The sequence below is a fragment of the Taudactylus pleione genome, unplaced genomic scaffold (assembly GCF_031769625.1).
Source record: "Taudactylus pleione unplaced genomic scaffold, aTauple2 ptg000070l, whole genome shotgun sequence".
In the NCBI taxonomy this organism is placed as follows: domain Eukaryota; kingdom Metazoa; phylum Chordata; class Amphibia; order Anura; family Myobatrachidae; genus Taudactylus; species Taudactylus pleione.
This window is the reverse complement of record NW_028284472.1, coordinates 16,610,147-16,625,495: the sequence shown is the minus strand read 5'-3', so window position 1 is coordinate 16,625,495 and position 15,349 is coordinate 16,610,147. Positions and strand designations below refer to the sequence as shown.

General features: G+C 43.7%; 1 protein-coding gene across 1 annotated transcript in view; it reads left to right on the top strand.

The window, feature by feature from the left end:
• The first annotated feature begins 4,335 nt into the window (after positions 1-4,335).
• SPATS1 (spermatogenesis associated serine rich 1) overlaps positions 4,336-15,349 on the top strand; it is a 39,308-nt gene continuing 28,294 nt past the window's right edge. The window contains exons 1-2 of the mRNA XM_088467369.1: positions 4,336-4,447; positions 14,372-14,510. Of these exons, the coding sequence (XP_088323495.1) occupies positions 4,396-4,447; positions 14,372-14,510 (191 nt within the window). The 5' untranslated portion in view covers positions 4,336-4,395. The remainder of the gene's footprint in view (positions 4,448-14,371; positions 14,511-15,349) is intronic.

Sequence of the window (15,349 nt, the reverse complement as noted above, 5' to 3'; positions counted from 1 at the left end):
TCCCGTCCAGTGTGGGGAAGGTCAGGCATCGCAACCGTCGCCACACTTGGACTCTCCATGGGGATTTGTGATATCTTCTTAGAATTAGAAAGCACACTTTGCTGTGCTATTGCCAGCTTAACTCATTTGATTTTTGTATCGGGAGGAGGGCTTCCATCGTCATGTGAAGCTGAACAACTAGTCATGAACATAGGGGAGCACAGATGGTGTAATGGTTAGCGTTACTGCCGCACAGCACTGAAGTCATGGGTATGATTCCCACTACGGCCCTAACTGTGTGGAGTTTGTATATTTTCCCTGTGCTTGCGGTTTCCTCTGGGTACTCCGGTTTCCTCCCACACTCCAAAATTATACTGGTAGGTCAATTGGCTCCCCACAAAATTGACCATAGTGTGTATGTGTGTGAGCATGTGGTAGGGAATATAGATTGTAAGCTCCACTGGGGAAGGGACAGATGTGAATGGGCAAATATTCTCTATAAAGCATTGCGGAATATGTGTGCGCTATATAAATAACTGATAATAAATAAATAGGGGAGGACCTTAGCCGTTCCTTGCCATTCCGTGTCGTAAATGGCATATTGGCAAGTTTACGTTTCTCCTCAGACGATTTAAATTTATTTTTTAAGGTCATTTTCCTGAACTTCGCCATTTGGGATTTTATATGCCCTCTACTATGACATTGGGCATCGGCCTTGGCAGACAACGTTGATGGCATTTCATCGTCTATGTCATGACTAGTGGCAGCAGCTTCACCACTAGGAGGAAGTGGTTCTTTTATCTGACAAATATTTGTCCTCCATTTATGTGATATTGATGCATTTTTTTATTTTTTTTTGGAGCGCACTTTAGGAGTTACACCACCCTTCAACAGACGAGACAGCCGGCCCTTTACTTATGACACAGGCGCATGCCTGGCGCTCCTTTGTTGATGCACGTGCGGCTACAGCGCACACAAGTCACAAACACAGAAAAAGATTTTCTTTTTTTGGAGCGTACTTTGGGGGTTACACCACCCTTCAACAGACAAACCAGCCGGCCCTTTACTTATGACACAGGCGCACGCTTGGTGCTACTTTGTTGATGCACATGCGGCTACAGCGCACACAAACAGAAAAATATTTTTTTTTTTCACTTGGGGGGAGCACCCCTGATGGACAGAGCACCCCCTGGACAACACTACAGCACCCTTGTAGGACTACAGCCTTTATGGGACACTGCACAACACAGTCCAGCCAGCCCCTATGGACTTTGGAGTGTACACAGCCCCTATGGACAAAAGACTGCACAACAAAGCCCAGCCAGCCCCTAAGGACTTTGGAGTGGACACAGCCCCTATGGACGAGAACAGCAGCACAACCCCCACACTCCCTCTTCACTGTCCACAGCTGGAGTGAAAAATGGCGCAGACGCAGGGACCTTTTATTGAATCCAAAACCCTCGAGAATCCGACAGTGGGATGATGACATTTTGCCTCGATTTCAGATCCGAGTCAGGCTGGAAAACTCGAACCTGACTCGTATCCGGCTCGGATCGGGGGGGTTCAGATTTCAGAAATCCGAACCCGCTCATCCCTATTAGCAATATGTTCAGTCCTTGAATTAATGAATAACTTCATCAAGGATTTAAACAATAATGTGTTGTCCTTAACTTCCCAAATAGGTTTATGTATGACTGTAAACCCTACATCCCAAAAACTGTTATTATCACCACTCCTGTCAAATGCTCCTACCCCCCCCTACCTCCCCCCCCCCACACACACCACCACCACCATGGTTCATGCACCAGAGGTGGCAATCCCACAGGTTCTCCAGTCAATCCTTCCCAGGCTTCTCTTTTGAAACGGAGAAAAAAATTAAATCTCAGTACATGTTTTATGTTAGACAGTCAGATCCGGCTCGAGGCATGTTCGACCGGTGCGTTCGCCACCCCATAGAGGGCGCACCCCTCCCAGCCATTTTTGATTTCAGAAGTGTCCCGCAGGTGGTCGGGATGTTGCGCACCTCATCGACGCAGCTGGAAAAGAAGACGGTGTGCTGCAGTCACACTACAGGTATCACCCTTACATAACGTGGTGGCTTTGACTGGCTTTACAAGTGCCGCGGTCGCCGCTTGGAATTTACACAGGGGCGACCATACACTGTCTGTGTGTCACTAACATAAGGACAAGGAGTGGCGCCCTCCAGTGGCCGGTGCCCATATGCAGCTGCCTAAAGCTGTATAATAGTGGTGCCAGCCCTGCTCTGTACTAGTCCATGCAAGGCCCGGCAGTCATAAACTGTTTAGCAATCTGACTCTTGTAGAAATACAAAGCATACCCATTGCTGCCCGAGCACGTAGGCACTTGTAGAGCTATAAGCACTAACATGCCCTTATGGTTAGGGCCTGCTGGTACCAGTAGTGCCACATAAAATATACAGTAAATAAAACAAACTTACTATGAAAAAATACTTTAATTAACTATAGTTTACCCCAATCTCTTTTGCATTCATTTATTGCCCACTTAATTCCAGAGGTATCCTCTTGTTTCTTCCATATTTTAATCCAAAGGATAAAATAAAAACCACGCATTGACACCGCACAAGTATTCCTTACAGCAATAATGATAGGCTAGAAGGCAACAAACCAATACAGACTCTGAGGGGGACATGTATCAAATATTCTAAAGAAGAAGTGGATCAGAGAAGTTACCCATAGCAGCCAATCAGCTTCTACCTATCATTTTATATTATGTACTTGATAAATGACAGCTAGAAGCTGATTGGCTGATATGGCTAACTTCTCCACTTGCTCACTTTTTTTTAGAAGGTTTGACATATTTCCAGCAAAATGGCTTCACTCTAATGGGTCAGAACATGAGAGAGCTACGAAAAGTGTAACTGCCATGACTCTCTCCTGGGGAACCTAGTCCAACATGGCCTACAAGACTATAGGGCCCATGTACTGGGGAGAGGACATGGGCCAGACATGGTTTCAGTACACATGCTGCATTGCCCAGGGGGAGCGGCCATGGCATATTATGGAGTGTGGCATTTCCTCCACTACGCTCCCAGAGAGATCCAGGCCCGGATCTGGATGATATACTGGATGATGACCACGACCGTCACCAGCACTAGTGAATTATTTGTGATTTCCTTTATGCAAATGCAGCACTGATGCAGCAATACTGAGAGGTGCGTTTTTGCTGCTTGTGCAAATATTATGCTTTTATGTGCACAAATTTTCATACATGATCTGGAGCGTTGTATCTGCAGTGAGACATTTTTAAGTTTTATTCATGCCTAATAGAGAATACACATTTTGTTAGTAAAACAAATGTAAACCGGGCACAAATGCCCCTGAGCACTCCTTGAGATGTGTGCAGCATACAGTACTTGCCTACTTTTCATTTTTCCTCCCCGGGAGAAGCAGGTGGGTGTCGATGGGGGCGGTGCCTGACATTTAGTGTCATGAAGCTCAGCCCCCTAATTGTAAATTGACGCGAATAGTGCATATTTAAATAGAGGGGGCGGGGTCAAGTGATGGCTTAACTTAGCATATGGGTGCACTGGAAAAACATTGTTTTGCATATAATTTTTGTCACTATAAATTATGCCCATTTTGCTGCCCACTCTGCACCAGCCTCAGAATGATTTAATTGGCATTGACCACAAGACACTTCTTTTTTCTACCTTTTTTCTTGATTGATTATTGATTTTGTCGGGAAAATTATTATTATTGTTAATAGGAAATGCTACAATAAAGGGGCACACACCAGATATTATTTGCAATATCACAGTGTAAATAGCAATATTTCATGACACATGACAGCTACAAGACCCACGGCATCAGCTGAGAAGCCTCCAAGATGCAGCTGCAGTATCACTAGTTTATTTTTATGGGGTTGGCATTTATTTTTGTGTATTTTTGTTTTTAAGAGAAAATTAGAATTTGATATAAATGCAAACAATTGTATCAGTAACAGCATTGTACATTGTACAGTTTGCATTTTATTTAACTTTTTTATTTTAAACATAATGTTATTTCAGAACACTGAAAAAATACATAGATACTGTAAGTATTGGCACAGGAAATGCTGCAACACTGCCAGTTTATACAAATATCTGCATTAGCAATAAAATATGTCATTGCCTTTCACCGTTACAATATTTGTCAGCTGTCATTACACAGTAACCTGAGTGACACAGCAGAAGACTGACGTTATACAGTGGCTCCCGGGGTTTGTCTTGCCTGTTTCCCAGGCGATACTATTGTTCTCACTACAGGAACTGTTGTCAGGAATGAATGGTTTGTTCTGTTTACCACAACATGCAGCTGACTATGCCAGGACTGTGCGTTGCAGTATGGGGAAGAGTTAGCATACAGTATGATCTACTGTACATAAGCTGCGGAGAATATGTCATTCGTAGAGCCCATGGCAGAGCTACAAGAACACTTATCTCATAAAGGTAACTCATCCACTTTCTATAACGAAATACAGGAAACTGGATAAATGTCAACAAGTTCTCAGGTAGCTCATTAACGCTCTGTGTTCCAGCACGCCTACAGATTGCCTCACATTTATACAATGCATCTTGGACAACTTGTCACTCGTTAGCTGTAGTGGAACTACAAATTCCAGCATGCTGGGACCTATAGTTCCACAACAGTGTAAGATCTGCTGGTTGGCTATCTATAATCTGTGTTTATACTCTAGGGTGCCAAGAGGGAGGCCGAGGCCTCTGCCCAGTAGCGCAGGTGAGGCATCAGCACGATTCCCAGCCATAACGCATTGGCGCGCATCATAAATATATAAGCAACATGGGGGAGTATTTGCTCCCCCTCTACGGTGGCCATACCCACCCCCCATAGCATGCAGGGCCCAATAAATGTCTCTGCATCCCGGTTCCTGTTCTAGTAGTGATGAGTGACATGGAACTTTCACCCTATTCCTGATATTGCTGTGATACAGTATAATGCATGTTTCACCGACATCATTTCCTCTATCAGTTAGGTTGTGCCCAGTTTCTCCTTTATTGGTTCAGTCCTATTGCTTCCATGTTACAACTTGTAAGATATTAAAGGCCACCTCAGAGGGCGATGGCTTTTGCAGGGTATTGCTGTTGGTAACTTTTGTGGGAGCTCTCTGGCACGGGCTTACCAATTGAAACCAGGGAGGCACATCGGATGCTGAAGGAGCAATCGGCATTTCTGGTAGGGATGTGCGCCGACCCCCGTGTTTTGGTTTTAGTTTTGGATCTGTATCTCCTTCAAGGTTTTGGATCTGGATTTGGTTTTGCAAACCACCCTCAAGAGTTTTGGTTTTGGATCTGGATTTTGATTTTTTAAATAAAAAATAGATAAAAAGTTTTAAAAACAGCTCAAATCATATAATTTATGCAATCCAAAAACCCGAAATTAAGATTTAAAATCCAAATTCCGAACCGCACAAAGATCAGAATCGATTTACCCCGGATCTCCTCAGGAGATTAGAACTGCGACTTGGGTTTACCCGGATTCACGAAATTCTGGTGGATTCAGATTCCTGGAGAGCCGAACCGCACAACTTTAATTTCTGGTGACCTTAACATTTTTCGGTGGTTCTGCCTGCGGTATTCAAAAGGGCAACGATTTTAAATGCAAATCCAGGATGGGTTTTTTTTACATTTTTTTTAAATTTAAGTAGTATTTAATCATGGAGGATGTCAAGAATAAACTTCCATAACTAAATGATCAAGGAGTCATCTGCAATTGCCCATAAAATGATATCAGTAAACCCCACCCTGGATATAATAACTATATCTATCCTATAGCTTTTGATGGTATGTAGTCATTATGTTGACATACAGAAGGTTGACACCAGAATGTTGATATGGTCGTAATGTTGATAGTGGATATGTAGACAATCACAATGTAGCCAAGAAAAGGCTTTATCTGTTTTCAATTGACTTTAAAAATAATTTTATCTTGTTCCAAGATTAAGAATTACAGCACAAAGGTGGAAATATATTATTATTATTATTATTATTATTATTATTATTATTATTATTATAGCGGTTTATTTTTGGAAGTGCATGATTGGTAAATTCATAAAGCATGCATATTGCACATTTGCACCAATTATAGTACAATAAAAGAAGCCAGGCAATTGAGATTTAGCTGTTAAGCTGGATATAAACGTAAAGATTTTCTGTCCAACCATCCAACTAGTTGATTGGTTGGAATGAAAATCTGGTAATGTATGGGAGTAACTGATGATCAGCAATTTGCTCCTAAATTCCAGAAAACAGATGAAAATGGTCGTCAGACAAGTTTGTTAAATGTTTGATCGAAACAATTTGTTCAAACAACAGTTTTTGTCCATTTTCTGGCATTTGGGAGCAAATTGCTGATCATCAGTTACTCCCATACTTTACCACATTTTCATTTCAACCAATCAACTAATTGGATGGTTGGACAGAAAATCTTTACGTGTGTAACCAGCTTTAGGGTGCATACACACGGTCAGACTTGCTAGATCAACGATGAACGATTTGACCAACGATTTCATGAATGATGAACGATTTCTGGCAGTATTTAAAATTAATGATATCGTCCAAATCTGACTGCAAACACAGGGCCTGATTCAGACCCGGTCGCTATGAGCGACTCGCTCAATGCGTATGTAAATATTTGAAAGTGACGCGGCGGGGAGCGATCACTCGCCAAGGCATAACCACGCCCATCTTACCTGTAAGAGTGTTCGCTTTGTGTATGCAGACTCCACTTAGCAAATGCAGAGACACCCACTGCCCCACGTCATCGCCTGGAAGTTTGTGAAAACATTGGTACATCGATCACTACCGGATGTGAACACAGTGCTTGTGGTAGCTTTTTTCTACCGCAAGCATTGCGAGGAAAACAGAGTAAAAAAATGTCTGGTGACGTGTACTATGACGCTGCCTGTTAATTATGCATGCCTCTAAAACGGCGTTGAAACACTCAGGCATGCCTGCGTTCGCATCTCCACTCCCCCGTTTTTACTGGACTGCCCCTGTTACCACCCACAAACGGCCTCTCCTGTCACTCATTCTGCTGGGCTGGCTTTGATGTGCGAGCGAGGGATCTGCGAACGCACTGTGTAGCTTGCGCACAGCAGATTAGCAACCATCGGCAATAGCGAGCGCACTGCGGATAGCGTCCGGGTCTGAATCAGGCCCACAGTCGACTTGGATGCATCTAAAGATGGCGTTACCCTATAGAAGCCTATGGACTTCTTTTCAGAGAGTGCTGTGAGAGGGATCCAAACGGATCCCTCCTAGCACCCCTCGCAGTGCGCGCGTTCTTCTGCGAATGCGCAGAAGGACGCCAGAGGGACTTCGGGGTCATAGACACAGAAGTCCCTCATTTGCAAAGCACAGCTCTTACCGAGGGAGCTGTCCTTTGCGATTTTCTTCATGTAACTAATGCCGGCATGCATGTGAAGGGAGACGGGATGCATCCCATCCATGGACTGAGACAGTGATCACCCCACCCGACCCGCCTACAAAAATGGGGCGAGCTGTCGATCAACATCGACAGCCGCCCCGTTTGTAGCGAGCCCGGGAGCGAGCAAATTTCTCACTCACTCCGGGGATCGTGCATGCGCATTGCGCACGGCACACGTGCACAGTGCCCCACCATCGACCTGCTTGTGAGCGCATAGCGCTTGCGAGCGGGTCTGAATGAGGCCCAAATTCCTCTATAAGTATGTGCAAGTGATTACTAAATACAAAAGTACAAAGCAGTTTTCACAAAGTGATCAATTAATGCGTTAGCCAGAGGCCAGTGGGGAAAAACAAGGTTCCTTACCAGGGGACTACTTATACATTACTAATGCTGGTACACCGAATCCATATCAATTCAATTGTATGTATTTCAGCTGCTGTGGTTATTGGCTGTACTGGTATTTCTGTACTATTCTAGTCTAGCATGGGCGTATATATAATGGGTGCATGGTGTGGGGGGCACACGGGCCCCTGGGTCCAGGGCATACTTGTCAACTCTCCCTCATTGTCAGGGAGACTCCCTGAAATAGCAGCAATCTCCCTGTCTCCCTGAAGAGCCTAGCAATCTCCCTGATTCCATCTTACACCCATTGTGAAGCTGTTATATATATTAAAGAACAGAGATATATACATTCAAATGGGATCATTAGTATAATTTCCCTGCATTGGGTATAAGGCACAATGATCCCTATGGCTACATGCATTTTATGAAAAGTATTAGTGTGTTTTTTCATCAGCAAATAGATCTTACTAACTGCTTTGGGGCTCGTTTACATTTGGATGTAAGTCAGTGTTAAGACACGCCCCTCAGATGTAGCAGTACACGCCCGTCACATGTATGACACGCCCCTCAGATGTAGCAGTACACGCCCATCACATGTATGACATGCCCCTCAGATGTAGCAGTACACGCCCATCACATATATGACACGCCCCTCAGATGTAGCAGTACACGCCCATCACATGTATGACACGCCCCTCAGATGTAGCAGTACACGCCCATCACATGTATGACACGCCCCTCAGATGTAGCAGTACACGCCCATCAGATATATGACACGCCCCTCAGATGTAGCAGTACACGCCCATCACATGTATGACACGCCCCTCAGATGTAGCAGTACACGCCAATCACATGTATGATACGCCCCTCAGATGTAGCAGTACACACCCACTTTAACGCCATGCTCATAGGTGTTGCTTTCACAGTCTCCCTGAAAAGCTTTTTCAAAAGTAGGCAAGTATGGTCCAGGGGTGTCCCGCACACCCTGCACCCACAGTAATACTTACCTCTCTGGAGTCCCACATCGGCACAGGAGTCCAGCGCTGCAAAAACGACTGGAAAATGGCCGCTGTGGCCATTTTCAATATAAAATACTTTTACTTACACATAAGGTTATTAACCAAACCACACAAACATACATCTCTCCACTTTTCTCAAAATACCTCCTAACCCGACATCTCCACTCTGCACAAGATCTGCGTCTCTAATTCACACGCATTACTTGCTCCCATTCACAGTTGCAGGACTTTTTTCCGGCTGCACCCACTTTGCGGCATGTCCTCCTATGCACAATAAGACTTTCCGTTAGTCTCCAAACCTTCAGGTGTTCCCTGAAAACTCACCTCTTCAGACAAGCTTATCATATTCCAGAGTCGCCCACATTACCTTCATGGCTTCCCGATCTACATAAATCGACCCTTACAGTCCACACGTAACCTCACTCTTCACTTTCGTTGAGTTTTCGTATTACAACAAATACACCGAGGGGGAGATTTATCAAATCTTGGCGAAAGCTAAAGTGGAGAAGTTGCTCATCGCAACCGATCAGCTGCTAACTGTCATATTTCTAACACAGCTGATGGTTGGTGCTTTATTTGTCATTTTCATTTATTATTAATAAATGAGGAATTTAATAACTGTCCCCCGAATCTAAATCCACCAAGGGGCCATGATATTCAATTATAAAATACTTATTGCAACGGCAATTCTATAGTGCGAAGTGCGTTGAAGAAGTGTGGTAAGCACCCTGAACCCATAAACGTGGCAAATATGATTAAAATATAGAAGGCTATTAGCAGCCATAAGCAAAGTATCTGAGGTTCTTAAAGGTGTCAAATGGCTGATTCTTACCCTTTTCATTAACGGTGGAAAACTATTAGAGAAAAAATGTTTTTCAACCAGATTATAGCTTTAGAATATTTTGGGGCACAGAAAAATGTCTGTAATATTATTTAAAATGTTTTTTATGAAGGTTGTAAAAATATTGAGGAAAAAAACAATGCAAGTTCAAAAAGCACTTCCCCATCAATACAGCAACCAAAATACGTTACCATAATTAATGCCTTTTTTGAGCTTTTTACTGAAAATCGCCTGAAAAATGATGTCATTATCGGCCAAATTATGCTATTTAAATTCCTCCAAGTGCACAAATAGTCATTGGGAAGGGTGTACAAGAGGTTCTGCACTCAGTCCCGACATATTTACCTTAAAATAAATTTTTTTCCCTACTTTTATCCTACTCAGAGGCTGCGGATTAAAATCAGCGACAACCGCCATTGAGACAAGATTGCGTGCGTAACAGCAAGTGCGCGAACTAGCTATTGCGATCGGGATTGTGATCGCAATGACTACACAGACCCCTCGCATAGTGATTGACAAGAAGCACCGTTTGTGGGTGGTGATGGGTGGGTGGCCGGCCGAACACAGGCCTGCAAGTGCGTTCGCACGCCATTGCAGGGGCGTGCACAAATTATCCACTGCGATCCCATACGCAGTGTGTGATCTCATAGCGTGCGTGGTTGTTAGCAATTTCTGAGTAAGGTCAGGGCTTGTGCAAGTGTGCATGTGGCTGCGATGGTACTCGATTGTACCGATGGTTTCGCTATTCTAATAAACATTACGGATGTGTGTAAGGTAAAGTGGGCGTCCTTGTGTATTGCTGAGTTTGCATTGCGATCACAGTGAATTAGCTTGCTATTGCAGATGCAGTGCGTGCATACGCAGTATAGCGATCTGTATTGAATCAGGCCCTCAGTCTGCTGTGTAGTGTGTTATAGCTGTACAGAGGTCTCATTATTGCACTTCTAATAGTATCCATCTAGTGCATGTTTCACTTTTTAACTCCATTTATTATCCCGTTGTCTGGTCTCTGTCTGGATTCAGATATACTGTAACTGTACTACATTCACCCCGTCCAATTAGCTCTTATCCCCAGACAAAGATCTTTGTGACTGATGATATTTCCAAATAAAATAGGCCAGCAGACCTACATCTAATGCATTTTTTTTTTTTTTGCATAGGCCAAAAGAACTTTTTTCTTGTAGATTGATAATACATTTGCTTTGCCTGGCAGTATTTTTGCAATTCAGCAATTTCTAAGTTTTATTAGAGCTGACTCTGCATATTTAAATTTATGCAAAAAACAGTATCTTGAACACTCTGTAACTGAAGATGATCATTTTGACCAAATCGTACTAGTTACCTACAATGAGGAATATAAAGAATTTGCTACGGTTTGACTGTACTGTAAATGTTTGTATTTACAATATTTCCTAGGCAAAGGTAGAAATTCATGGTACAATGTCAGCAGGAAATACAAGGTTACAAAAATCTCGGCATGAGCAAAATTCCGATAAAATAAACAAAAGTTGCTTACAGACATCTTATAAGATTACAGGCTGTTTATATGGAGAGGTGCAGGCCTCAATACAATTTTCTTGCATCAATTTGACAGGAACCTAAAAATATTACTACTCTGCTGTAGTAACCTCCACTACCTTACTGTGACTTTCCAGTGACCTCCATTGCCCTCCTCATATCAGATTTTACTCATACAGTATAAGAGGCCTTACCGAGATACTAAACCTCCAGGCGCTCTGCTCAGTCAGCATGTTTAGATGGGGCATGACATGAGTCCACACCCTATGACTCACTAAATGCCCCGTAATGTGTGACCACGCTACTGTCCCTAAGGCACGCACAAGGAAAGAATGTTGGGGCCTGGTTAAAGCCCCAATCCATCCCTCGCTAGAGACCATATTATCCCTGCCTACAGTACATCAAAGCTGGGTACACTCACAAAATAAATAATTAATACAATAAGCCCTTTGAGCCAAACACAACCACAATGGTGGTAAGTTTTTTTCAGGTTCCTGCCAGTGGCGTGCGGTGAGGTCAGTGGCTGGTGAGGCCCTGGCCAGTATCAGAGTCAGATTTATACACACATATAGTATATGGACTCGAAAGAGGTACCTTATATTCACCATTCAATTGGCAGGTTGCATGATACATATCTAAACAGAATGTACAGCACAGGAATACTTAAAGCCAACAGCACAATAACTAGAAATACATTTACCTGTATCTGAACAACTCAGGATTTATTGAGTTTTGCAATAGGTGGTTATACTCATGTAAATAATCTCATTTATTCCAGTTAAGACCTAACACTAAAACATATATAAATATCCTGTCCAGGGCTTCAGTTTACCTAATAGCGGGTGCGGCGATATTAAGTTAACGAAAGACCTGGACAATAAAATAGCCACTTAGTGAGTAGTGATAGTGAATGTATTGAGTGTATTAATCACTCACAAGATGCCTGCCTGGGCCCTGCAGACTGACACTGACACTCTCCCAGTCACAGAGTACAGAACTGACAGTGACAGCCGGATACAGTCACTGTCAGAGCTGGATCTGATGCCCAATCACATCTGCCTCACTGACTGGGGTGTGCTTTGACGTGGCCTGAAAGCATGTCCCTGTCAATGAGGCACTTGTATAGGTCTCCTGCTTTTCTCCAGTGGCATCATGTGATGTTATCGGCATCCCCCGTGAGGCTACGCCCCCTTTATTTATGTCACGCCCCCTTTTCAGCCAAGCTGCCTCTGGCGAGCGGGGGTATCCAGAGTGCGTTAACCTGTTCTCACTAGACCCGGTGACGCCTCTGCTTTTCTCAATGGGCTTTACTGCCGGCAGCTTGGCCCCGCCCCCTGCTTCATCTCCTTTGCTATTCTCAGCTCCCGATGCCTCCCAAACAAATTTGACTCTATTTCCATTGTAAAAATTATTAGAATAATATAAAGCAGGTACTTATGACACAGAATATGTGTCATAAGTATCTTCTTTGTATTATTTTAATCATTAATGACAGGGGAGGCTCTGCCTCCCCTGACTGCATGTCCCTGGTTCCTACAGATTGTGACTCACAAATATTGCTGACAAGCCCACTTTTCACAAGAACATTACCACTCAGGACTGCTCAGTAGAGGCTCAGGTACTTGCTCACTGATGGTACAGGAGAGATGGTCGTATATAAGTCCTCCTCATAGATGGAATAAGCAACAGGACTATACACGTGGGTGTTATCAGATAGCAAGGACTAAGAGCAGCACTTATGGTAGGCACTGGGCTGGATTGCGACCGGAGTGCATCCGGAATTGGAGAATACACTGGTAATGAAATGAGACCAGACTTGGAGAGTGCACTTATGCTGCAGTAAGACTGGACTTGGAGAATGCACTGATGCTGTAGTTAAACCAGACTTGGAGAATATACTGGTGTTGAAGTGGAACCAGACTTGCAGAAGACACTGGCATTGGAGTGGAACCAGACTTCAAGAATACACTGGAATTGGAGTGGAACCACACTTGGAGAATACATTGGAATTCGAGTGGAGCCAGACTTGGAGAATACACTGGTGTTGGAGTGGAACCAGACTTCATGAATACACTGGATTTGGAGTGGAACCAGACTTGGAGAATACACTGGAGTTGGAGTGGAACCGGACTTGGAGAATACAATGGAGCCGGATTTTTTAGAGTGACTAGCGCAACTAGCATGGGAGCTAGAAACAGAGCATGTGTCAGCGACAAAGTTCAAGCACTGAATGCTGTGAGAAGTGAGGCTTTATACTCTGTGCCTCAGCAGGATTGGCTGATGCCATCAAGTGGCTGCCGACCTGGATACCCATTGGAGACTTAGTGGTCAGCTGACCAGGATCAACATGGTGGCATCCAGTGTCCGGGGCCGGCGGGAAAGCCCGTGAACCCCGAGCCCCCTGAGACCACCAGCAAACTGAGGACCCTCCAGAGACACACTTAGCCAGAAAGGAGCTACCATTACTGCGCTCAGTGTCTGAGCTCCTTCCATTTTTTTGTGAATGTGCCTAATTGACCACCTCTATCATAACAAGGAGCATGGACAAATACCATTTGTGTACAGAGATCCATCTGACTCACAATCCCGCCTAAATCACTGGGAGATATAGTGGCCGGAATTAGAAGACCTTTAGCCAGAGCACACAGAATGTCCATATGCAGGCGTTATAAGTGGGAGGGGCCATGTCTGCAGGTAGCCAGTAAGCAGAGCCAGCCCTGAGCAAAGGTCATATAGGCGAGTGCCTAGGGCACAATTGCTCCTGGACGGCGCTCAGCAAGCACTTCAGACCATGTTGCCCAGCACACATTTATAGGAGAGGTCACCTGCAGTATTGACCTCTCAGTATCATTGCTACAGTCGGTGCTTTTTGCAGCATTGTCACAATAGTGCTGCTTTTTGGAGAGGTGACGTCAAGTTGGCGGCTCCTTTGTGCATCTCCCCACCATGTCAGTGCTACTGGAGAGATGGACAGAGGATCCGCCAGCAGATCACAAGACCTCTCCTATCAGCTCTAAGGGGCACCATCTAAAATTTTGCCTGAGTATTTTTATGTTAACAACAATAACCAAGAGTGATTCACCTGTTCAACTGATTTGGACAGATTGTGGTGGCGAGTGCACTTTTACTTATACGAAACAAAGTACATTCATAAAAGATGTCACCATTTGTACCAGCAATAGAATTGTATTCTAATTGTTTTGCAGATAATGTAGAAGATTGCAATAAGTTACTTCATCGTGGTGGGAATTACAACCAACATGAATTGTCCTCAGATTGTGAAGTAGAGCATTGTAAACGAGTTTACTTTCCACTTATTCACTACAACGTGCCCACCTATCCTAAGTAAGTAGCTACTCGTTTCCTAAAATATTTGCACCAATGTATCATACGATCATGGTTGTCCATCTACACATACACCTGACCTTACCTTCTGCTTGTCCAGCTCCAGGTGAGTACAATACCTCAGGTGTAATTTTTGGAAAGGTATCACTGCAACCACCATGCAATAGGGAGAACTGACTGTCTGTGAAGCTTGAGGAGGAGAAGGGCTGCTAGCTCCAGCTATATAATCCATTGGTACAGTTTACAAACACAATGTCGTAGCTTTGGAAGGGAAAGAATCAAAGATGTGTAGAGACAAAAGGACCTAGATTTAGACACACTTCTGCTTTTATGTCAGATGTACCCAAAGTTTTATAAGAAATAAAACATTAACTTTATCAGATATTTTAAAATCAGCAAGAAGGTGAATTAAACACATGACAACCTTTAAGAAAAATCTACTCAGTGTCCATTACAGCAGTGATTTTCAACCTTTTTTAACTCGAGGCACACTACGCAAGATCTTAAAATTAGCAAGTCGCACCATCTGATGATACGACCTATGAAAAAACATACATATTGGCTCCCACAGAATAAAACCACATACACTGGTCTCCACAGAATAAAACACACATACACTGGCCTCCACAGAATAAAACCCACATACATTGGCCTCCACAGAATAAAACACATACATTGGCGCCAGAGAAATAAAACACACTACATTGGCCCCAGAGAAATAAAACACACATACATTGGCCCCCTTAGGAATAAAACCCACATATATTGGCCCCCACAGGAATAAAACACACATACTGTACATTGGCCCCCACAGGAATAAAACACACATACCCTTCCCT